Source organism: Dendroctonus ponderosae, unplaced genomic scaffold (assembly GCF_020466585.1).
Source record: "Dendroctonus ponderosae isolate FM_Combo_2020 unplaced genomic scaffold, Dpon_F_20191213v2 Dpon_F_20191213_6, whole genome shotgun sequence".
In the NCBI taxonomy this organism is placed as follows: domain Eukaryota; kingdom Metazoa; phylum Arthropoda; class Insecta; order Coleoptera; family Curculionidae; genus Dendroctonus; species Dendroctonus ponderosae.
In genome coordinates, this window is record NW_026018814.1 from 11,542,479 (window position 1) to 11,565,430 (window position 22,952).

At 33.9% G+C, this 22,952-nt stretch overlaps 5 protein-coding genes across 8 annotated transcripts in view; 2 read left to right on the top strand and 3 right to left on the bottom strand.

Moving 5' to 3' along the window:
* LOC109545132 (death-associated protein 1) overlaps positions 1 to 1,907 on the top strand; it is a 3,456-nt gene extending 1,549 nt beyond the window's left edge. The window contains exons 1-2 of one of the 3 annotated variants that reach the window (XM_048667648.1): positions 1,076 to 1,304; positions 1,504 to 1,907. In XM_048667648.1, the coding sequence (XP_048523605.1) occupies positions 1,253 to 1,304; positions 1,504 to 1,748 (297 nt within the window). In that variant the 5' untranslated portion in view covers positions 1,076 to 1,252 and the 3' untranslated portion in view covers positions 1,749 to 1,907. Of the gene's footprint in view, positions 1 to 1,075; positions 1,305 to 1,503 lie in introns of those variants that run through there. The other 2 variants (XM_048667650.1, XM_048667649.1) reach the window with 2 other exon arrangements.
* A 38-nt stretch (positions 1,908 to 1,945) lies between these two features.
* Positions 1,946 to 5,344, bottom strand: LOC109545130 (WD repeat-containing protein 89). The gene is made up of 7 exons (XM_048667647.1): positions 4,868 to 5,344; positions 4,581 to 4,810; positions 4,164 to 4,348; positions 3,837 to 4,109; positions 3,566 to 3,742; positions 2,949 to 3,498; positions 1,946 to 2,111 (listed from the first exon to the last, which is right to left on the bottom strand). Exons 1-6 carry the CDS (start codon positions 5,020 to 5,022, stop codon positions 3,391 to 3,393), a joined length of 1,128 nt encoding a protein of 375 aa, XP_048523604.1. The 5' UTR covers positions 5,023 to 5,344; the 3' UTR covers positions 1,946 to 2,111; positions 2,949 to 3,390.
* A 700-nt stretch (positions 5,345 to 6,044) lies between these two features.
* On the bottom strand, positions 6,045 to 7,614 carry LOC109545128 (probable phenylalanine--tRNA ligase, mitochondrial). Its single transcript, XM_019915626.2, has one exon. The coding sequence runs from the start codon at positions 7,505 to 7,507 to the stop codon at positions 6,221 to 6,223; it is 1,287 nt and encodes a 428-aa protein (XP_019771185.2). The 5' UTR covers positions 7,508 to 7,614; the 3' UTR covers positions 6,045 to 6,220.
* Positions 7,615 to 7,958: 344 nt separating this feature from the next.
* On the bottom strand, positions 7,959 to 22,598 carry LOC109545127 (protein kinase C). Its single transcript, XM_019915624.2, has 12 exons — positions 21,713 to 22,598; positions 18,961 to 19,021; positions 18,683 to 18,839; positions 18,330 to 18,361; positions 17,637 to 17,707; positions 15,655 to 15,937; positions 13,698 to 13,862; positions 13,292 to 13,646; positions 12,962 to 13,172; positions 12,740 to 12,901; positions 12,496 to 12,660; positions 7,959 to 12,090 (listed from the first exon to the last, which is right to left on the bottom strand). Exons 1-12 carry the CDS (start codon positions 22,046 to 22,048, stop codon positions 11,926 to 11,928), a joined length of 2,163 nt encoding a protein of 720 aa, XP_019771183.2. The 5' UTR covers positions 22,049 to 22,598; the 3' UTR covers positions 7,959 to 11,925.
* Positions 16,028 to 17,707, top strand: LOC109545131 (radial spoke head 1 homolog). Of its 2 annotated transcripts, XM_019915632.2 has the most exons (4): positions 16,030 to 16,385; positions 16,620 to 16,923; positions 16,972 to 17,165; positions 17,230 to 17,707. In XM_019915632.2, the coding sequence occupies exons 1-4, from the start codon at positions 16,196 to 16,198 to the stop codon at positions 17,463 to 17,465; spliced, it is 924 nt and encodes a 307-aa protein (XP_019771191.2). In that variant the 5' UTR covers positions 16,030 to 16,195; the 3' UTR covers positions 17,466 to 17,707. The 2 variants fall into 2 exon arrangements, with proteins under 2 accessions (XP_019771190.2, XP_019771191.2); XM_019915631.2 differs by having other exon boundaries at positions 16,028 to 16,385; positions 16,620 to 17,165.
* Positions 22,599 to 22,952: the final 354 nt, after the last annotated feature.

The following is a 22,952-nucleotide window of genomic DNA, read 5'->3' on the forward strand; positions in this document are numbered from 1 at the left end:
GTTATCGATGAAGTTTAGGAAATGCTCTCTTACAGAGCTGGTATTCTGGCGCGCTGGGTTCTGTGGGGCTCCAGCCAAGCTGTTTACTCACTAAAACTCCTTCCGTCTTAACGTCCAGCCTTGGACTGCGGCCATTTCTGTTCTTTTATTGTATATTTTCTGTACAGGCCATATCTTGTAGTGAAATGATGCAAAATTATTTCGGGTCAAGCTTTTAGTGATTCACACGTGATTTTCACGAACACAACACAACACTGGAAGCGGCTGGTATCTGGCTACCTTATATTCAGTTGTAAAACTCAAATAAACTTCACAGTTATCTAGAGATTACAGAATTCCGAACACAACACTTTATTATTGTAAAACAAAGATAAATATCACAGTTACCAAACTAGTTGAAAATGCTTATGATTGCAAATTGAAAACATCGATAGACTGAAAGATGAATGAAAATTGACGGAATAATCTTAACTGTAAAATACTGTATGTTCAGAGTCCTCTTATGGACATATGTACAAAACAAACACATGCAAACAATCAGCTGATTTTTTATTTTTTGCCGACGTCTCTGTGGTTGCTGTCAGCAAAATCATTTTGGCGGGAAAGCAAAACTGTCCAATCTATACTCTGTAATCTGTGCACAGGGTTTACAATCATATTGTAATTCATAAATCGAAATCCCCGCTTCTTATTAATTTAGGGACGTAAACACCTGGCAGAGAGCGCGCATAAGCGATCACGGCCGTTTGCATGTAGTTGTCACTTCTTGTTCAGAGGTGTTCTGTGCACTATACTCAAGAATATGTTGACTGTTGATAACAGCTGTTGACTGCATGATACAATGAATACTGGAAACAATAATAACTGGCAACTATGCTAGTCTACCAAATAAATACATTTTTGTTACTTTTAATTTTCAAGTCTAAAATCTGCTGCAAAGCATCTTGTAATTATAAGGAAGATTTATAAAAAAATAATTAAATATGACAGACTAAATAAGCTATATTTAATCACAATTAGCAGACAGGAAAAAAGCACGCCCGGCAGTGATTTCCACTGACGTCACGCAAATCGCCGCAAGATCCTACCTTCTATTCATTGCCATGCCATAAGCCTTGTTCTATGCACAGGTTCTATGATTCATGTGTTGACTGCGTGTACGTGTTTCATCCGTATAGAAAACGTTTAAATTTTCCACAGAATTTTCAATACATCAGCACTAAACACTAGAATCTAAACTTAAGTAATTCTGATGTCAAGTCCAAAGGAAGAATGTGTTTTGAAGGCGGGACATCCTCCAGCAGGTAACTATTTCACACTAATACTCAGCATCCATTCCAATCATAAGAAAGGTAAACTCAGCATTTTCCACTACTCACACTTTCATGTCACAACCCATATGATCAATTATGTTTTAAATTACACTTGCTTAGATAATTACAAATCAACCGCGAGCTACATTTAGTTGATCCAATCAAAAAACTACGTAGTTTCTTTCTTTAGTGAGAGCTGGGGGTATGAGGATAACTCAGCATAAGGTGCGAAGAGACTCAGGTGGCTTAACTGAAGATACAACAGGAATCACCATATCGGGAAGCCCCCCTAAAACTATGACAATATCAGGTGCTGTAGCTAAAGGCAATGCAGATTTTCCTGTCGAAGCTGTTGAGGGCTTTCACAAGGAAAAACCACCTGCAGTGCATACCAGCAAACCTGGTAGTCACATCATCCAGCAACCCAGAAAGTAAACTAGCAAAGCTTGCGCATTGCTAAAAATTGGGCAAATTTCATATTTTGGCTTTAATTGAAATTTTTATTGGATGTTATTATTAAGAATAAAAAAATATTCTCACTTGCATACAAGATAAGGTTTTATACGTAAAGGGATACTGTGTGCAGGTATATATTATCTATCTGATGGTGTTCGGTTTTTAATGAAATAATGTTTAAATAGAAACTAGGTAGTAACTTTTATTTAAATCAAATAAAAGGGTCTACCTATTTATTAGTTTTTTTACGGATTAGATGATGATTTATTCCAGCTCACCGCTGCTTTCTTCTTGCAATCCTCCTTCGAGAGTGGTTTTAGGTGAGCAGCTTCCACAATTTCCCTTCAAATAATAGATAAATCACTTGTCACCAAATAGATTTATGTTCTACAGCATGAAGTTTTAACACTAATTATGACTTGTGGTGGACAGAAATAAAGTCTAAAATGTAGCAGATTATATGTATACAATGGAAGTAGATGAATAATGCAAAACCCAGACGTAGAATTTCATTTTTCTGAAGAGCAAAATATGCTAATATTAAAATAATCAATTGATTTTTATATGACTTTAGAATAACATCAAGTTCATTTAATTCTCAGAAAAATTTAGCACATTATGATGGCTCACTCTATATTTTCCTATTAAAAAGCTAACAAACGTAAATTATCTATTTGATTTAGAGCACTGCCCGAGATCGGAATTATCTAACGCTGAAGAAAATTTATTGAAAATCCTTTTTCATCTGTATGTTCACATGTATTTTCATCTGTATGACACTATTTGCTGAGTGGGTGGCAATTAAATTAAAAAATCAAAGTATGGGAGTAGCACTAACAAACCCAGAACCAAATCTAAGACGCTGCTTTATATTTTTCGTCTATATTGTTAGTTCATTTATGTTACTCTTGAATTCCAGCACAACTTTGTTTTCTTCTCGACAATCAAACGACATACACATTTATCAAATGTGTATGTCGCGTAATGTAAATGTGTTATCGAATTTAAAAGTAAAATATCAAGAAAATATTCATGTCATTAATAAATATAAGGCATACAAATTGTAGCAATGAAGCATCAATAAGGCAATGGTAAAATAGCAAATGATTAAGACACGTTGTTTAAAAAAACGCTTCGTTGTAACAAAAAATATGTATTAAAATTCGGTGCAATGCCCACCTGAATTCGTCATAAGATTTCGAAGTAACTACGGCCTTCAACTTTGCATCGTTTCTTATCCAATATCTTTTATCTGAATCCAAATCAGATTGTAACTTTAAATATAAATCTTTTAGTTCTCTGCTTGTTTCTGAAGTTCCCATCTTGCAAAATTGAATGTTACATCAATACTTTGATTTTCGTGACAAGCTTCTTTGCTATTTTTCGTCATGGAAACAGCTGCAGTTGCAATATTTTATATTGCATAAATTAGTGTTTATACAAAACGCAGTTAATCACCTGATCATGAGCTCACGATCAATATGCTTTAAATGAATTGTTTACTGGAAGGCAACGAATGAGGACTTTTGTTGCAAACATCATTATAACATGTACAAAGGTTTTTTAATTAACTTTCTATAAAAAGGTTTCATAAATTAATGGATCATTAAATGAAAAAGTATCATTGGGAACCATTTTTTCGTTTCAAATCCTTTAAATTCAATTGACTAAAATCTGGTTTCCAAACATCTAATTTTCCTTTTTCCCCTCCGGTCAAAAGAAGATTTGTCTAAAATGAAAAAGAAAAAGAAAACTATTATATCAAATGTTCGCTCAAATCCACCAAGTGCACTTACATGTTCATTAATCCAACTACTTCTCACGCGCTGAGTATTTTCCAGACATTGAAAACCAGAATTTAAATCGTGTGTTGAAATGTTTAAACTTCTGAGTGAATTATTTGATCCACATAAAGCAAACAGAGAATTCCTCAGAGGGTGTATTGCCGCTATGTATGTGTTGCCAGGATTTTTCTGAAAGGTCAGATAGCAAATGTTTCAAAAGTGCTTATTCAAACGCACATAAAGCAAGTCATACAAACTCACAGGTTTTGAAAGAACAAATCACCTTAATTTGCGAAGCAATGTCCACTCTGCTAAGACATTTGTAGGGTTCGGCGCCATCCGTTTCCCATAACTGGAGATCATTTGTGGAAGTAACACAACTAATCTTCCACTGTTTACCAACATTAAACCACTGCAACTCTTCTACCAACGCCTCGGTGTTCAAACACTCTTGCAACGCATCATCCTCGTTGGATTCCAAAAGATTGTAAATGTTGATTAACTTATCCGTTGAGCCCGATATTAGCTTATTACTATCATTTGGGTGGAATTTCACCTGCAATACCAATAGCCCATTATCTTCTACGTATGCACTGCAATCAAAATTTACCTGCGTTATATCGTCAGTATGACTTTCCCAGTAAGCGCCTAATAAAGCAGTATTCCGTATATCCCAAAATAAAATATATGCATCGCCATCAGTCAATTCAGTCCCAGCGGCCAATAAAATATTAGAGGGAGATACATCAAAGGAGCTTAGCGGTTTTACTGAGCTTCCTTCCGTTAGAGTTGTATCTAGGTATAAATAGAATATTGTGGTATAAAGACAAAAAAACATTACCGCTCTACAATTGTTCTTTTTGAACTTCTTATTCGAGTGCTTGATTACCTTTTGAGGTTTTTCAGAAAACTAAATCTACTATCAAAAATGTAATCAAAGGAAGCAAGGCTTGCACAAGGCGCTTTCGACGATTGAACATTTACATATGAACGTTGAAATGAAGAGCTATACAACTACATAGCATACCTTTAAATGTGATTACAGATTCTGTCGGCACTCTAAGATCCCAAATTTTGATTGTTCCATCACTGGACCCAGTGAAAAATAGATTCCTATTATCTGAACTAAATTTGCAGTCAATTAGCTTCTGATTATGTTCCTGGAATTTATTTAGTTTGTGTAGCTGACTTTCTGTTAGATTGAATACATCGCAACTGGCATCTGAGAGTGCCGTGACAATATTGCAATTTGTATCACTGTAAGGACAAAATATATTAAATAATCTGGTTTTACATGATAATTCATGGACTTACTTAGTCGCTGAAATATGTAGAATATACTTTGGGCCTACAGATTGGCTGGACACATTGTGGCATGGCAGAAAAAGTGAATTTAACTCCTCTATATCCGCTAAATCGCTATCTGAGCAACTGTCATTAAAATCATCGACATTTTCTTCAATTTCCATTTTAATTCAGTTCTTTACACTCAATTATACTGATTATATGAATTATATATAATTTAATAAAAGTAAATGGCATAGATCACAGACCGACAGATCACAGAGGTTATAAATTGCAATTTTTCATGTGCGCCTGGACTGTTTATTCTAGTGAGCGCGAAAAGTAGTGTCGAATTATAGAAATCTACTATCATTTCTTTACAGATGTGTTTACCGGGAGATTTGAATTAGCTTTAAGTTCCAATATTGTTTTAAGCATCTCAGGCATAATGTATGTTAAATGTGCTTTAAATAGACACATAAAAGATATATGTAAACGTGAACATAAAATATAAGTACTTAATGCATTTTGAAAATCTTGAAACATTATTGGATCTAAGTATAAACTAGTAACTTATATTTCCTTGAAAATCTAAGAGATTGGTTTAAACATAGTTATAGTACGTAATGAGATTGACAGGTAATGTCCCGAAACAAGGTAAAAATGTGTACCTATATACAGAGTGTCTCAAAAATATCAGCTACTTTCCTCAACTTTAAAACTAGAGTTTCGAGAGTTCTGACAATTTTTGAACATACTAAAGCAGCTCTGGCTCTATACATGTGAAATATAGTACCACAAATTTCGGTTCTCGTAAAGATGTTGAACTCTTTTCATGCATGAAACACCTCATCCATCACTAACGGATTTCAAAATATTTGCATTTTTTTTATTAAAAAAATGATAAATGCAGTAATATTTTGCAATTAGAATTTATCGACTGCTACAAAAAGGTTTAATTTACTTAATCATACGTTTTTTTTGTGCAGTGTCCGCAATGAACGGTAAAATGAAAAATGTATGTTGTTCTGCTGTGAACCACTTCTCTTGTCGTGTAAAGTAATTTGGGTAATTTAAATTTGTGGTTATTATTAATGCTTGCTGTATATAAATCACTAGATGTGATCGACTTTTTCGATTGTTTTCGAATAAAAACTTGCAACGGCACAGTGTAGGGAAGAAAACAATTCTTGTTAAACAAACAAAGTTAAACATGAGTATCCCTGTATATTGCGCATAAACACCAAAAATTAACAAAATCAACATAAGTACTAGTATTGTATGTATTACTAGTAATACATTATTACGAAATGAAAAATGTTACAACATATGTAATACAATAAAGAATTCTTTAAAGCTTTCTTATTCAACTTTAAAGAGTTATTACAACCTCAGTGTGACAAAGAGTCGGGATTCGGCAGCTTGAGCTATCTTGTTATGGATAATGCCCGCCTCGCGCTGCGTTAAAGTTCTTTGCATATGCCTATACGTAATTCTATAACAGTGGCTCGTTTTGTTGTTTTTGGGATGAACAAAATTGTCAATTAATTGAACTTGTTCAACTAAATCACCGCCTTCGGATCTTACTAAGTCATAAAAATCGTTGCTAGAGAATTCGGCATTTTCAGGTAGCCAAAAACTTAGATCATTGGTACATTGTGGAAATTGTGATATTTCTTTGTAAGTGATTGCTTCATTTATATTGTGAGTTTTAAATTGGCATAGAAATCCGGAATCTTTTGACCAAAACAGCCTTATATCGGGTATTTTGTACAAACACATGGCAACTCTTTCTAATCCTATTCCAAATGCCCATCCAATTCTATCAGAAATACCAGAATTCGTTAATATTGGTTGCCTCATGATACCGCAGCCCAACAATTCCAGCCAGTCATTATTGTAGAAAACTTCCAGCTCCCAAGAAGGTTGAGTGAATGGAAATTGGGTATCGACCCAACGATATTCAACGTCGCCAAATAAGTGAGTTGCCAGTCCTTCCAATGTGCTTTTTAATTCATGCTCCATCAATTTGGCAGCTTCCAATGTGTGGCAGGCTTGCTTTTCCTGGCCCCCAAAACTATCTGTATTATTTCCTTGCTCGAAAATCTGCAAACTGCTGTCACTTGGAAATAGTTCATCTCTTGTTCTCAGCCTCACTGCATCCAATTGGTGAAATGCTGGGTAATGAGATCGGTCAATTTCATCTCTGCGATATACATCTCCAACCATTAGGAAATTGTTTAGACCAGCTAATAGAAGCTCTGACTGGTGAGCAGTCATGTGGGCTCGAAGCAACAACTCTGAATTAATGTAGTAACAGTCGCTCTTACATCGTGAAACATGATCTTTTGGTATTAGGAGGCTATCAAAATTCTGGTTCACACTGACTATAGGTGATAGATTGTTATACAGTGAAAAAATAGGGCTTCGCCCTGCACTAACAAAGTTCTGGTAAAAATAATTCGTGATGCGTTGCTGCACAATATTAAGGGGATGAAATTTCTGTAGATGTAGGTTTCGGCCGACATGAGATGCAATTCTACTTGTTATGTTGGTGAATTTATCTCGCGAGTAACTATGGTCCAGCACCTTCACATCTGCGGGCAATGGCTTAGTAACTGATGATAAATATCGTTGGATAGAACGATTCAGGTGTTTCAAACATAACATTTTACTTCTTTGAAAATTCAAAACATCTCATGTAACCTTACTTTTGTTGACGCGTTTGTTAATCCAAGGTTGCCGAAGTTGACGGAGAGAGGCAGAAGGAAAGCTTCTCTCTCTCTCTCTGCCTTGTCTCCGGTTGGGACGCTTGTCACCTGGTAGGGTTGCCAACGCAATCCACGAAAGCGAAAGCCACCAGCCACTAATCACTAGGCGCGTAACATTTCGAAGAAACGAAGCGTTGTAATACATTTTCATATATAGAAATCCAGATGTAGAACAGTCCTTTTCCCGTCTCCTGTTTAAAAGGTATATGAACAAAGAAATTGGAAAATTTGGAGACTACTGAAAATTCCGTTTGTGCAGTATTTGCGCTTATTAATTTATTACATACTATATATTTAAAAACTATTCTAATGAATTAATGATGAATTATGAAGCTGATGTAAACACATAATTATAACACATAAATTATTTATTTTTTCATAGAGTTTTTGGAAATACATTATTTGGCTTAATATAACTTTCCAATGGCAATTGAACTTGCCTATTTACTATACATTCTAGACCAAAGCTAATTTCAGACATAATAATTTTATATAAAAAAAACAATGATACGAAAAAACTCTAGTAAGCTTTTCTCTAGTTACTTTCTATATTTTTCATGCTATTTGAAAATAAGATCTGTGAAACCGGTTTTTTCCATTTTTCTTCAACTGAATAATTTGGTTTCATACTTAATGACAATGACTTGAGAAATGCTGTAGTGCTAATAGTCAATGCAATTTTTTAAATAGATTAGTTGGCTTATGCATCACAAAATTTAATAAAACCCGCTCGTTCAATCGTACTCATCTGTAGCCCCAAAAACTATGGCAAATATTAATGCAAACTGACCAAAAAAACAAATTAATGCAATGGAAATATAAAGTATGAAAAAAGTTAAGACAAAAATAAATTGATAATTTTTGAAATGTTAAGTATTACTATAAACATATTTGCAGCTGGTAACCGGTGAGGTAATGCCATAAAACACGAGACACATCTAAATTAAAACTGCATTGACTATTACAATATGTAGAGATCTAAAACACTTACTATCATAGCGGGTTAATTAATTTACCTATATTCTAAGTTACACATTAATAAATATCTAAACATTACATAATTTTATATTTACTTTTCAACAATACAATACATTTCCTTGAAACGTACTTTAGAATGTGTCTATTTTAATGGCAAATATTCTATTTTAAACAGATTATGTTACAATCATGAAGCCTATCTGAAGGATTCACGAGTTTAGAGTTACGCTTGCAAACCAATACTTGCGCTTGTTACTCGAGAATAAATTACATTCATACAGTAGTTAAGCGCATTTGAAGAACATTTCATTTTCTATAAAAACATTCAGTAATTTTTCTAAACGGTGCTGTATTTTTTTCTTCAAAGTGCTTTTCCGCTTCACTGACAACATAGACGCATACACGATAAACGATCAAATAAATCTTTGGTAATATAAAACATTATAGCTTAAGCGTTAAATACTTTTAGTAGAGATAATATATGTATATGCACATTTCTTCACAAAATAACAACATTAAATTAATAGAGATTGCACAACGATTTATCACAATACAATAATAAACACAAGTAATACAACTTTTAAATATTAATATTAGCAAAAATAGAATTTCAATTGAAACTATAAAGGCTATTTGGCACTTTAAACGGCACTGAAACTTCTATCGCTAAATTACTCGCTGCGGGTATAGCGTTTAGAGGATTAATACTAACGTGGCTTAGAGCTGGACTTTGGATTAATTCCTAACAATAAACCACATTGAAAACTGCTACACACTTCTGAAATTTGCAGATCTTTTTAATTATACATATTTGTTTAATCAACCAGTGCCTTTCAAAGTGGTCATAGCTTGTAAAGAGAATTTAATTCCCAAATTTGTTGGTGTTGCTAATATTCTGTTAAACATTTTAAAAGTAAACAGTTAACAATAAACACATTTTTGCTCTATTTTGCCTATCTGTAAATGTTATATGTGCGTTCCCTAGTTTTATTTAGCGCAATTACGTTACCATATTAGCAAAATCACACAATAAATTAACTAAAAATAAAATTAAACGCGACATAGGTAAAGAAAATATAAAAAATACTATTCAAAATAATACACGCATTAGGTCATTGATACATAGAAATACTCTTACCGGTAAAAAGGCAAAAAATATTTGAACTTAAATAGTGTGAAATTTGGCCTTATTATTAGAAACAACTATTTATAATGTGGTTGACTCACTCACTATTTACATAGGCCAAACACCATCAATGACTAGAAAACGTTGACCACGAAATAATACGTGCCTATAAATATTGAAAAAATTTAATCTTGCTCTGAAAATGTGCAAGCTACTTTCCTAATAATTTACTGTGAAATTTACTTGTAAAGTATGGGAATCAATACGTACTATGTTTGCAAATCTGTTCTAGAGTTTTTCGCGACTGTCTATGCTAACATTCGTTTTCAAACATCAGACCAATTATGAGTTGTTGAACTATTTTTCAATACGTGAAGGGTTTACCAAAAACGTTGGCGCAGAAAAGTAATACCGAGAACAATCGAAATAACCTTCCTCAGATGTTTTCCAGATATTTACATCATCCTGCGACTTGAATTTAGTTCCAATTATTCAAAAAAAGTGCTTGTTTGGTGTATCTTAATGATTAGAACTCGAATAGTCTTAACAACAAATTATTGATACAATAACTGTTATAATACGAGACAATCATTAATTGGGATAAAAATCAAAGAGACTCAAGAACATTTTTCCGAAATGTTTTTGAACTATTTCTCTAACTAAATACAACTATTTAATTTTACAGGCATGTGCAATATTTTGACCTGTTTACAAAACCAAAAGTGCTCTGAATTAATCGTGATAATAAATAAAATGTTTAACTAGTATGTTACTAAATCGATGCGTGTCGATTTTAGCGACGGAAACATTATTATAATTAGTGGTTCTACTGTAAAGGCAGAACAGTAGAATACATGGCACATGGCTACAGAAAGGGTTCTGTGGTTTCTTTAACTAGTAGCGTAACCAGGAGATCTGATAGTCTTTGATGGAATAACGTAAAGAGCGATTTTAGAAATTATATAAACATGATCCTTTGAACCAATTGCTCATACTATATGTTTATTTACAAACTTTCTCAGTTGCAAAATTTTTCGATTAATTTTAAATTACCCTTTACCAATCACAAATATTTAAGAATTCTCCATATGACCATTGTGAAGATATTTCTAAAGTAGACCACATAAAATTATTTGTTAAAAAATATGATCACTTTTTAATTAGGTCCTAGCTACGCTGCTGCTTCTAACAATATTATAAACTATATATCGATTTAAAACGCATTAAATTTAAAATAACTAAAATTTAACTGCACTTCGGACAACTATTACATTTCTGGTACAACTGTTGGCCAAGTGCTGTTGGCATTATAGTACTTTATTTGCTGTTTAAATATTATCTAATCAATAACTCCAACAAATCAGCAATATAAACTCTAGAAATTTTAACATGTGTAAGTAAAAGCAATTAAAGTTATTTTAAGCTTTCTTCAAAGATATGCGTTTCATTTAGACCAGATTTATATTTGTACATACCTAGTTTTAGTTTATGAAAATAAAGATTTACCAACATAAAAAATAAACAAATTTACACAGCCAATCTATGCGCTCTATTGAATTACGGATCTGTGTCTTCCCTTTCAGTCAACTTTAAACAGCAGATTATTACTATTCCTGTTGCCACAATACTTAGGTATTATGTCTAGCCGTTTACATTCAACTTTGCTTTGTTGGAAAACGAGCCTTAAAGATTGTGTTTCAGGACTGCTTTTATACAGCTTTTAAGATATCGGCCTCGTTGTGAATAACTCGCAGCATTTAAAAACTATAGTTTCAAATTTACAGAAATCGAATTCGAATCAGACAATTGTATTTACAAAACTCTGTAATCAACACAAACTGACTTTTTTGTATTCGACACAAAAGCCTACAAAATTATTGAATAAATAAAAAATAACATTAAACAAAAAATTGATTTTCAATCTCTATAACGAAGACCCTCGTTCGATCAAAGTTTTGCATCAGCAAATTAAGTTGGCATTACCCTGCCCAGCTTTAAAACACTTGAAAGGAAAATACTGTTAGTGATGCCAGGCCAGCTGTCATCTCATTCGATCAGCTTTTTTAAAATAAGATTTTCAAATCGACGTGACAATCAACCAGCTTGCGGGATAGTTAAACTAAACCACGCTGAGAAGAAACTTTCAAATTAAGAAATATGAAATTAAAATAGTTGAAGAAAGATTAGAAACTATGACTGGCGGTGTATGCTAGTTACTCAGTCACTATTCGAGAAGGACTAAAGTCTTTGTTGTAGATGGAAAATCCTTGAAATTCCTCTTGATTGATGGATTGCAGCACTTCGTTGCTCACCGGCGTCAAGACGGGCTCTTCTCTAGTAAATTCGGCGTCGAAATTCGCCACATCTCTTCTGTTTTTCTGTGATAATACCATTGATGTTACAACAAGCAATTTGAAATGATAGAGGGAAAATTATATCTTGATATTTGAAATGAATTATCACATCTGTTTCCGATTCGACTAAATATTACCATTTCATGTACAACCATAACCAAACACAGCATGAAAGGTGATTCAAAATAGGCGTCATTCCTTTTAAGGGGTAATAGGGGGCTCACTTAGGGAGGCAGATTACTTTGAAAAATAAATTTCGCAGTTTTTATAACAAAAAATTTTGTAAACTATTTTTCCTGTACTCTTGTACTGTAATTTTGAATCACCCTGTATTTACTTTCAAGAGGACTAATAACAAAATCACATTTTTGCTTGTGAGTTCACGACACATTTACCACAATAATATGAAATCAACAACGAAATACTTACAATTTTTGGCCTAAATGGTGGTTTAACTTTTCGATTCTCCAGGGCATTCCAATCGATTTCTTTAAAGAACGGATGGACTAAAATTGCGGCTTCACAACCCTGGTTCTGCACACATCCTAAACGTTTATGTGAACTTTTTGTCATAAATCCTTTGAGAATATTAACCTGAAAGTAACATTTATTTACAAAAATTATGATCAATGTGTTATAAGATTTTTGAATTAAATAAATGAACATTGCTTACAGCCTCCTTGCTCAGCCAGACGGGATATAGTACATCATCGTGCAGAATCGATTCAAAGAGATCATCTTCATTATCAGCTTCAAATGGAGGCTGACCAGCCATCATCTCATACATCAAAACGCCTAACGCCCACCAATCTACGCTAGCACCATAATTTAATTCCTGTAAATAAATGCAACAATAAATAATCTGCTTTAGATAATTAAATATTATATATTCTACCTGTAGGATCTCAGGGGCAATATAATCGGGTGTTCCACAAAAAGTAGTAGTGGTCACGCCATCAACAATTCCTTCTTTGCACATTCCGAAATCGGCCAGTTTGCAGTGGCCCTCCGCATCCAACAAAATATTATCAAGTTTTAAATCGCGATATATAACACCGTTTCTGTGTAGAAATTGCAATGCCAATGTGACTTCTGCTGCGTAGAATCTGAAAAAAGTATCGAGAAAATAAAGTACCTAAATTTAAAAAGGACTACAATATATTGTTTTGATGAGGTTGAACATGTTATTGAATCGCAAGAGACAATAGTATGAATTCACGCTCACCTAGCTCTCGGCTCATCAAACTTCTTCGCTCGCTGAATTTGAAACATAAGATCGCCTCCATTAACGTACTCCATAACAAAGAATAATCGATCGCGCGTCTGGAAACATGAGTGAATAGCTGTTAAAAATGGATGTCTTGCAGCTAGTGTTAAAATCCGTTTCTCAGTCATAGTGCAATCCACATCGTCATCTTGAATGATTACATCCTTCTTGAGAACCTTCACAGCGTAAACTTCATCAGTGCCCTTTTTCTCAGCCAACATGACTTTACCAAAACTGCCCTTTCCCAGTACTTTGATAAAGTGGAAATCATCCAAACCGATGCTATGCTTGCCACCACTTCTTTGTTGCTCATCTGAAGTAATGCAGTGCTAGACAATGTTTATGATTGATGAAAAATACTTACCACCATATTGCAGCTTTCCCTCCAAAAGTTTGGATAGATTCTCATCCAATCTAGCTTCGATAACTGATGTTGTATTTTCACTTCCACCATCAATTGGGGCTCCATTTCCAGAAGTTGGCAGTACTTTAGCTCTTCTAATTGGCGTCTTACTATCCGGAGACACACCTAAATGGAGCAACACTAAATTTAAAAATAAATTGCTCACAATGAATTTTCGGATGCCTAACATTTAGCAAAGATGTACCAAGCGATTTCCAATTTAAATCCTCAGCGCATACGTATAAAGTACTTACTATATATTTTTCAATTTAAGTATCCCATTTAATACAGATAAAACAAAGGCAAAGGTAAAAATAGTTTTAAAGTATCTGTCACTTTAGCTAGAGCAAATTTCTTGATAATAGCTTGCATTTGCATTTCTCAAATGATTTAGGCCCGGTATTATAATGTCGGGTTGACCAACGGTTGAGATTCAAACCACGATTGAAGGCCAGTTTGGGTATCATAAACCCTAGCCGACGGTTGAAATGCCGGTTCAGCAACGGTTGACGGCTGAAAATCCAAATGAGCGATTGATCGGTGTTCTAAAACTTCTAAAATAACGTTTTTCTGTACAATCTCTTCTTGGTATGATAGTATCTCTAGATACAACAACATCGCTTATAATAGCATGTGCAGTATTGCATAATATAGCACAAAACATGAATGAACCAAATTAAATTCCAAACTCCAATTTCCAGTTTGATACCGAAGAAATGACTCAAGAAAATAATAGTACTTCAAATAATAATAATAATAATAATAATGCTATAAGGAATAATCATATAGAAAATGTTTATATATTTTATGTTATATATACTATATTTTACGAATTTAGTTGAGAAGCAAGCAGAAAATAATTATATACCACGTGGGTTCGTATATTTCAACTTTTGGCGAGTTTATTAAAGGTAGTATTATTATTACAATTCTTGTACTTAGGAGTTTTTCCTACCTTTACAAATAAGCTCGTTAGAAGCTGTAATATCAGTATAGAAAGTAGAAACAGAAAACACGGTACATTACCTCTCATGTGGTACATTACACATGGCTGTGTCCGTCTTTTTTGTTTTTGATTACGTTATTCAACGATATAGTTACATCTACAAATCTGCGCCGGTATATCCGTACTATTCGTTTACCTTTTTCATACATTTTTAATGCACATAACTTTAGCAGAAGTGAGGTATAAACACGAAGTAAATATTGTAAAAGTTCACAAGCACCATAGAGAAAGTAAAATAAAATTATTTTACTTACTCTATGACAAGCACTCCTTCTCAGAACGGACGAGAAAGCAATGGATTTGAACATCMCTTGCGACTGGTTTTGATTGGCTGAAGCTGTTCACGCAATGTGGCCAAGGTTACATAAAATAAGTCAACTCYTTTGCTCAGCAGTTTTTATAATACACAACTCAACTACCGGTTGCCTTATTCTATGGAATTATCCGACGGTTGGTCAACCGGCGGTTCAACCCGGCTTTTATAATACCCACCCTTAAACTAAATAATAGAAATTGTTTACCGCAATTGAAAAAACATTGTAAAAACCATAAAGTGAGACGTAAATTCAGATACTTTTTCTTAACTTAACTCATACGAATAATGACTCTAGTGTAAAAACAACAATAAATTTTAGAAGCATACATTTACAAAGCGCTTTAAAACAAGCGTTATTTATAGCAGTTGAATATGAAAACTGGATTATTGGCAATAAGCATAATCGTTCATGTAAAAAACATAGCCACATCATGCTCATTAAAATATTGAAAAAAACAATACCTAGACGTGAAAACAAAAAACTCCTAATTGATGATAATGGGGTAAGATCAATTATCTATAAACAGTCTGACGAAATGTTTATGTACGCACAAACTTAATAAAAATGAAAAATAATAAAAATAAAATGAACATACCATGCACATACAAAGTGATCGGACTAAGCACAGGCAGCGGATCAGGTTTACCTATTTCAGAAAGGATCTCTGCCATCTGTTTTGTATTGATGCCACAGTTGTTGGCGACATTCTTCTGGCATCTCTTGTGAACATTCAGAGAACATACTTCGCATTGAAGTCCTTGCCTAAACAGGCCATAAAGTAACGATCCACAGTGATCGCAAAATGTGAATCTTTTGTAGTTGTGTACGACAAATCGATGTGGAATATTCACATTGAATCCGGTACTCTGAACAGTCGGCTATAAAATGTGTGGAGAGTATTTACCAGATTATTAATGAAGATATTGACAAAAGCATCTAAAAAAATTAAAATGTAATTTAAAAACAATTACAGTAAAGTCTTAGCAGAAGCAAAACTCAAAAATAGCTAATCACATTTAAATAATTCACATGTAAAGACCTAAGCAACTGAACAATTGCTAGCAGGTACCAGTCCCAACAAATCCATATTGTCACATAGACAAGTGGAAATCGAATTAGATTAGTGCAAGTGGAAAATGTCGGATGATGATCTTGAAACTGAAAAGGCTGGAGAAGATGGCGAGGGAGGAGAAGAAAGATATCCTTATGGGGAATATGAAGGGGGTAAAGACGAGCAACTTGATCGTCATGGATGGGGAAGCGCACTTTTACCAAATGGGGACATTTATGAAGGACAATACTATCATGGAAGAAGGCATGGAAAAGGTGATACTATTCGAACATAAAGTAAATAATAAGAATAGTTACGATATGATCCAAAAATAACATCTCTTACTAGTACTAATTTGAAAGCGAATATATCCAAGTAATTCAAGTAACCTTTTTCAAATAAGACCATAAACAGAGCAAACAATGAACTAAAATCGACTAATTCAAAAAACCATGTGATATGGTTTTATAAACCTACGTTAATTTACTAAGTAAAAAACGCATGTATAGGTTTATATTGTTTCAAAAATGGTGCAAGATATGAAGGCGAGTGGCGCAAGGGCTTAAAACACGGACATGGCGACTTTCTATATCCTGATGGAACAAAATACATGGGGCATTGGAGAAAAGACTTAAAACATGGCCAGGGCACTTATTTTTACGCAAATGGCGACACATACGAAGGATTTTGGTATAAAGGTCTCAGACATGGTCTAGGCACTTACACCTACAAGTCTGTAAATGTAACTCACTACGGAACATGGAAAAATGGTAGAATGGAAGGGCCTGGAATAATAAATTACCCATACTACAGGTATGATGATGCGTCCCGAATAACGCTAAGTTATCGTTTTCTATTCAGATATCATGGAAACTTTGAAAAGAACTTACCCAAAGGAAAAGGTTGCTTTACTTTCGATGCTAAATATATGCAACATGGATTTTATGTCAATATGAGAGACCCTGCATTTGACTATGTAGGAGCCGAAGAATTAAAAATTGAAGGCACTGATAATAACCCTCCTGTTGAAGATTTGGGAACCCCAATAGGAATAGGTATAAATGGACTACAACCTGTGCCCCAAAAACAAAAATTAGCTAGCCAACTAACTATTTGTAGTTCCAATCTGGAGGGCAAGAAATATAACGGAATATAAAACGGAACTTCTCCCACCAGAACCAGTTCCATTATTAGTAAAGGATTCAGAAGACTCAATTCTGGACATTATCGAATACCTGCAGCAACAATATCATGAAGGAGCTGGAGCAGATGAGGAAGAGCACAGAGCCACGCCTTCACCAGTACCTCAAGATATGTTAGTGGATATCCCAGATATTGATTTGGATAACATATAGACCTGCAGTGTTAATTCAGGAAATTTGTGTTTGGTTTCACAGTTACAAAGTTACTACATAATATTAGTCGGAAATATGTTTCACAATAAAGTGTGTATTAAATAAGAACATTATTTTCTTTAAAAAAATATATCCAAACTATTGAAAACTGTAAACCTAATTGATACCTACTTCTTCTTTCATTCCCGGACATTTTGTTAGCACCACGTGATGGCATCTTTTGTGAACCACGCAGGTGCAAACTGTAAAAAAATGCGTTAGCTAATTTTTGAGAAGCCTCAAATTAGTAAAAAAATGACAGAAAATATATAATATTGGTGCGTTAGTAAGCTAGAAGGCGTCCAAAGAGCGTACATTTGGTAACTTCGTTCAGAAAACCCAAAAAAATACAGTTTCTTAATATCTTCATATCGTCATAAATCCTTTTGTAATATGCTACTATAAAACATTTCTTAAATTGATTTGATAAAATAAGACACCCTTTGGATTCCCCTTAAGACTAATTAAAGCATAATTTAAGTAATTATTAAATAAACTTACAAAAAAAATAAAAAGCATAGAGAGCCATACCAGTGCAATGGTGCTGCAAATAAAAATAAATATTAACAAAAGGGTTAAAGACCAATACCTGGAAAGTGAGTTAAAGGCCTTTACCATAATATAAAAAATTATATGTGCTATTTACACAGGGTATCCAGCACATATTGATCACGAAAATGTGATAAAGTGTTTGGATGCACTGCATGAGATAGGCTACCAGTCAGCCTATTTTACAAGGACAATTTTTAGCTGATAGGTAGCTAAGCAAAAAGCATAAAAGCAGTGATAAGTTACACTTGTGACATGCTTTAAATTGGATCATACCTTGACATTGATAGCCTTGCTTGCCCAAACCCCTGAAAATAAAACCACCATTAACATATTTAAAAGCCCAGTGCTTAATGCGAATTTTTGCAAAACCAGCGCTTGAAAGCTCGGCCATTTGAACAATAATTTAAATGCAAGTCCCGCTGATTTACCCCAACATAAAACACAGATGACCAAATGAGATTTAATATTGAGCGTATTTGCCTGAAATAATAGGATAGTGCTATAATAGATTAACCCTAAGAATATGAAAATAATAACAGTGCTTGATGCAGGGGATGAACCCTTAATAAATTCATAAAGAAGTTAATTACTCCTTAGTTGATAGGTCAGCGGATAATAGTACTTACCATATGAATTCTCTACAGATCGAACAAAAAGTAGGTTGTCTTAAAAATGTTGCCATAAATTTATGCCCATTAACTTGATGCACACGACGACGCATGGCACCTCGGCGCCTGTTGAATCCTTGCCTTTCCTTAAATTCCCTTGGCTTAACTCCATATTCTGTTTCAACAATAACTTAATTATTAATTAATTAAACAAAAATAGTATAGTGAAATACCACTTGAAAACATTTTTGTGAAGCTCAATAGAAAATAACAACTTACTAGTAATATTTACTTACCTTTGGGAGTATGTTTCAAATCGATTTTAACGCGTAGGCGCCCCTTCGGCTCTAAGTTAACCTGAAAAACAAAGCAACTTTGCAATAAAAACTTTTTTATTGGGCACACATTTTAAATCAGAAGAAACACATCACATGTGAAAAAATACATGAAACAACATAAATCATTTTTRGAKAKTTTGATTCATTTTCAATCKGWAAAYCRTGYYTTARAYAWWTGTTTAAGGCACGGTTTTCAGATTGAAGTAAATATGTATAGGTATCTAGAGTAATAGATATTGGACAAATAAAAAATAAAAATTAGTATKGGTCGGGTATTCAAAAAATATATTCTAAAAAACCTCTTTATACTTATTTATTTTAGCATTTTCTTCTTATAAACTAATCTTAAATGGATCTACACATAAAGCAAATATCTGTTCCATTCTTCTCGTATGCTTAAAGATAAAAATCTAAAATTTCATTTACAATTCGCAATCTGTATCTTGAAACATTAAGTACTGACTAATGTTCCAAACACTACACTTACAATAATTAATTACCTAGGTAAGTAAATATTATTCTGAACTTAGCATAAATACATTTACTCGTTTGGAACTGTACAAAGTTGCAAAAAATATGGTTTTAGCAAGCATTTAGATTATTGCTTAGTTGCGTTTTTTTTATAAAATAACGATTATTCCGAATTCCTTTCATCCATGTTTATGGGAGTATTAAGAACAAGAATCTGAAAATTGTGTGGGGCATTAAACATGTAATATTTTAGTTAATTCAACATCTTGTACTTTTTTCCCACTAAACGCAAATATAAGCCATATTTACTAAGTCATAAAAATGGCCGAAATACAACGAATTTAAATTTTTGTCCGTAACTTTTCACGTTTTCTGAAATGTGAGCTATTCTCAAATTTCAAATCAAATAAAATTACATTCAGTTCAAATTTGAAAATTTTGCAAGCTGAAATTTCTGTTTAACGTTGTAACTAAAGTTCAATTAAGGTTCGCTGTTAAAAAAATGTGCCGGCGTATTAGAAGTAGCGTAGAAGATCGCAATGTAGAATATTCGATCCATTTTGTTGCATCAGAAATATTTTTTATATACTTAACACTATGAGCATATTTGCCAATTTATGAAATCTACACAAAAAACATAAACACAAACAAACACGAGTAAGTCCAAATATTTAACGTGTAAAGCTGAAATGAGACACTTAACTAAGAACATTGACATTTTCAGAAAATATGAACGCAGAAAAATTAATTTGCAGTGGACAAGAACACACACGATTTTTATAAAATAAAAAAGTTCAATTTTCTTTAAACATATGTTCAATTTGAAAAAAAATTGAAATATGCATCACATTTGCGCACTGTGTCCATTTTGGTTTTTCTTGTTTTAAAATCAAAGAATGATTTACAATCAATTTTTTATCTAATCAGTAAATCGTAGCGATATTTTTTAATAAAGCTTAGATAATCAGGAATCTTGGAAACATATTAAATACAGAATATGCAGACACAAAACGCAATAAAACATAGAAAATAGCTTAAAATAATTGAATAAAACTGCAACATAATAAAATCACTCATTCGATGATACATATCAATCAAAATTGTATTGTAAAAATGTAGTTCACCCACTTCAATACATTTTCTGCATCGTCTAAGTAGCTACTGAATTTATTGCAGCTGAAATTTGATTAGGATTTTGATCCATATCGTTGCAGGTTTGTTGAATTCGTAAAACTAAGACTAGATTAATCTTGTTTTGCATGTCCCCAAATGTAAAAGTTCAGTGGATTAAGATCAGGTGATCTGGGTGGCAAGACCACTGGTTCTATTCAATTGACCACATTATCATTTCTAGTCGGCCAATCTATTATAGGTGCAATTGCGTTAGCGGAGTGTAATTGCTGCCATTTTCGTAATAAGTATAAGAGTTATACAGATAAATTGAAAGGAAGCTTTTTTGAAGAATCCAAATATTTATTTTAATAAAAAACAGTGGCGTACATTGTATTCATTAAAAACATCGATTAACGTGTTGATTAATAGTCCCACACTCTGTTATCGCATGCACAATTTCGTTTAAATCCCTACAACCGATTGGCAACAATTAATAAACTTAAGCACCCTGCATTTCATTATCGAAGAACTGGAATGTGGCTTATAAGTAAAGCAAACTCTTATTGTTTTTCGATTCTGTATCATCCCTTAAAATTTTCGCTCTGGAAACTGGTCCAGCGTGTATAAAGCGCACATTCTTTTTGTAGAAACGACCGCCTTACACAAGTCGTAATTTTACTAAAGTTTAGCACTGTATAACCGTATCCCTACTAATATAATAAACTAAGATTATTGCCAATCAATTCAATCATAAAGATATTTTTTCATTGTTTAATCGGTGACTCAATGAGTACAATATTTTCAGGTGTATTATCTGGATCGACAGCCTGATCCATTGATGATAGCTAATGCATGTTTTACATTATTAGTATGAAACTAATTTATTATGTTTGAAGCAACGTCGGTAGTTGGTATGTGCAAGAATAATTCTAATAGACTTATAGTTGTACCTAGTCAGAGTAACATTAGCAACGAAAAAATTAAGAGCTTACGAACAGCTCTAAGGAGCAAATTCGTTCTGGATATGTGTTGACAGTACTGAAGCAAGTAAGCGACGAACGAGGAACAATGTTATTGAAACCTGAGCCGAACAAGTCAATAATAAACAAGTGTAGACTGATCTTACCCAAAAGTCGGACTCATCCTTGTCCCTGGTCAGAAGCTCATCAAATGGTATCGTGCAGTTGGCCACAAAAACATCGGGTGGTATTGCGGCATCGTGAAAAACAGTAAGGGTGAGAGTCTTCGCATTCTCCGCCCTGTGCTCGAATTGTTCATTCCAAACTGGGTCGAATGTTTTCTGCTTGGTTGTGGATTGGGCAAATTGGGTGTCGTCCACGTCGACCGTAACATAGGGGTCCAGCGGCTGCTCGTCCTTCCCGAACGCGTGTCGTTTGGAACAATCCGTAGGCCGCAGACCTTGAGCCTCGCATATTTCTACCCGAACTGTGCCCCTAAACATGGCCCTTTCACGCTGCCAATGGCTATCGCGATTATTCTCACCACACCCGCACTGTTATGTTTTTAATAACGTGATAACTACATAAGTAGATGCAATGAAGAACAGGGGAAACAAATCCAGAAAATAGAATGGCTGGCTTGACAGCCATGAAGGTCGCGCGCTCGGCTCGTTTCGGTTTGGATACCCTCCCCGTCGCTCCCACAGGCATCGACCCTGCGTACATGGATTCACCGTGACCCAGATTCCAAAAAACCAGGACGCTCGCTCCAGCTTTGTGCCCTTCTTGAGTAGATGGCACTCCACGATCCAGATCTGCTATCCAAAATCGTTTGTTTAGTGATTTTTACATCGGCCGTTCCACTCTGCTTTTAACAGCTTATTCCAGCTCGCAAAATGATATCCATCAATTGGGTCAATATACATTTGCATCTAGAAACAATCCTGAAAATGGAGCGGGGAAATCATAGATAAAGACCACAGTGGGAGAAATCCAGAAATTCACAAACAATAACAACATTCCAGACATTCCTTGACATTTACTACTCATTTTTTCAGTGTTGCCGATATGCCATTTTGAAATCGGAATGGTAATTGATCGGGGGAGAAGAATCGAATTATATCGATTCAGTTTTTAAAATATCTTGACAAATTTTTGCATACGAAAGAAGTTTTCACAGTCTAGCCTAAGAAGTGATTAGAATTTTGTTCGGTAATTACTAAGATTATAGACTTGAAGGCGCATTAGATATTTCAATTTATTTACACTTGAAGATCCGGTGACATCGGCAAGGAAAGAGAACCGAAATAGAAATTTACTGATACAGAACAAAGATGTCATATGAGACATTATTTCGACAAAATAACTCGATTTTTGTAAATACAAGTCTTAAATAAACTTGCCAAA

What these genes read in the sequence shown, in the direction of transcription:
- LOC109545130 (XM_048667647.1), bottom strand. Translation starts at nt 5,022, where the DNA reads ATGGAAATTGAAGAAAATGTCGATGATTTTAATGACAGTTGCTCAGAT. An exon ending in ATCTGTAATCACATTTAAAG is followed by an intron (nt 4,349 to 4,580) that starts GTATGCTATGTA and finishes ATTTATACCTAG; the next exon opens with ATACAACTCTAACGGAAGGA. An exon ending in ATACTGACGATATAACGCAG is followed by an intron (nt 4,110 to 4,163) that starts GTAAATTTTGAT and finishes TTGGTATTGCAG; the next exon opens with GTGAAATTCCACCCAAATGA.
- LOC109545128 (XM_019915626.2), bottom strand. Translation starts at nt 7,507, where the DNA reads ATGTTATGTTTGAAACACCTGAATCGTTCTATCCAACGATATTTATCA.
- LOC109545131 (XM_019915631.2), top strand. Translation starts at nt 16,196, where the DNA reads ATGTCGGATGATGATCTTGAAACTGAAAAGGCTGGAGAAGATGGCGAG. An exon ending in TGGAAGAAGGCATGGAAAAG is followed by an intron (nt 16,386 to 16,619) that starts GTGATACTATTC and finishes ACGCATGTATAG; the next exon opens with GTTTATATTGTTTCAAAAAT. An exon ending in GGGAACCCCAATAGGAATAG is followed by an intron (nt 17,166 to 17,229) that starts GTATAAATGGAC and finishes AACTATTTGTAG; the next exon opens with TTCCAATCTGGAGGGCAAGA.
- LOC109545127 (XM_019915624.2), bottom strand. Translation starts at nt 22,048, where the DNA reads ATGTTTAGGGGCACAGTTCGGGTAGAAATATGCGAGGCTCAAGGTCTG. An exon ending in GGGAAAGCTGCAATATGGTG is followed by an intron (nt 13,647 to 13,697) that starts GTAAGTATTTTT and finishes GCATTACTTCAG; the next exon opens with ATGAGCAACAAAGAAGTGGT. An exon ending in TTTGATGAGCCGAGAGCTAG is followed by an intron (nt 13,173 to 13,291) that starts GTGAGCGTGAAT and finishes TACTTTTTTCAG; the next exon opens with ATTCTACGCAGCAGAAGTCA.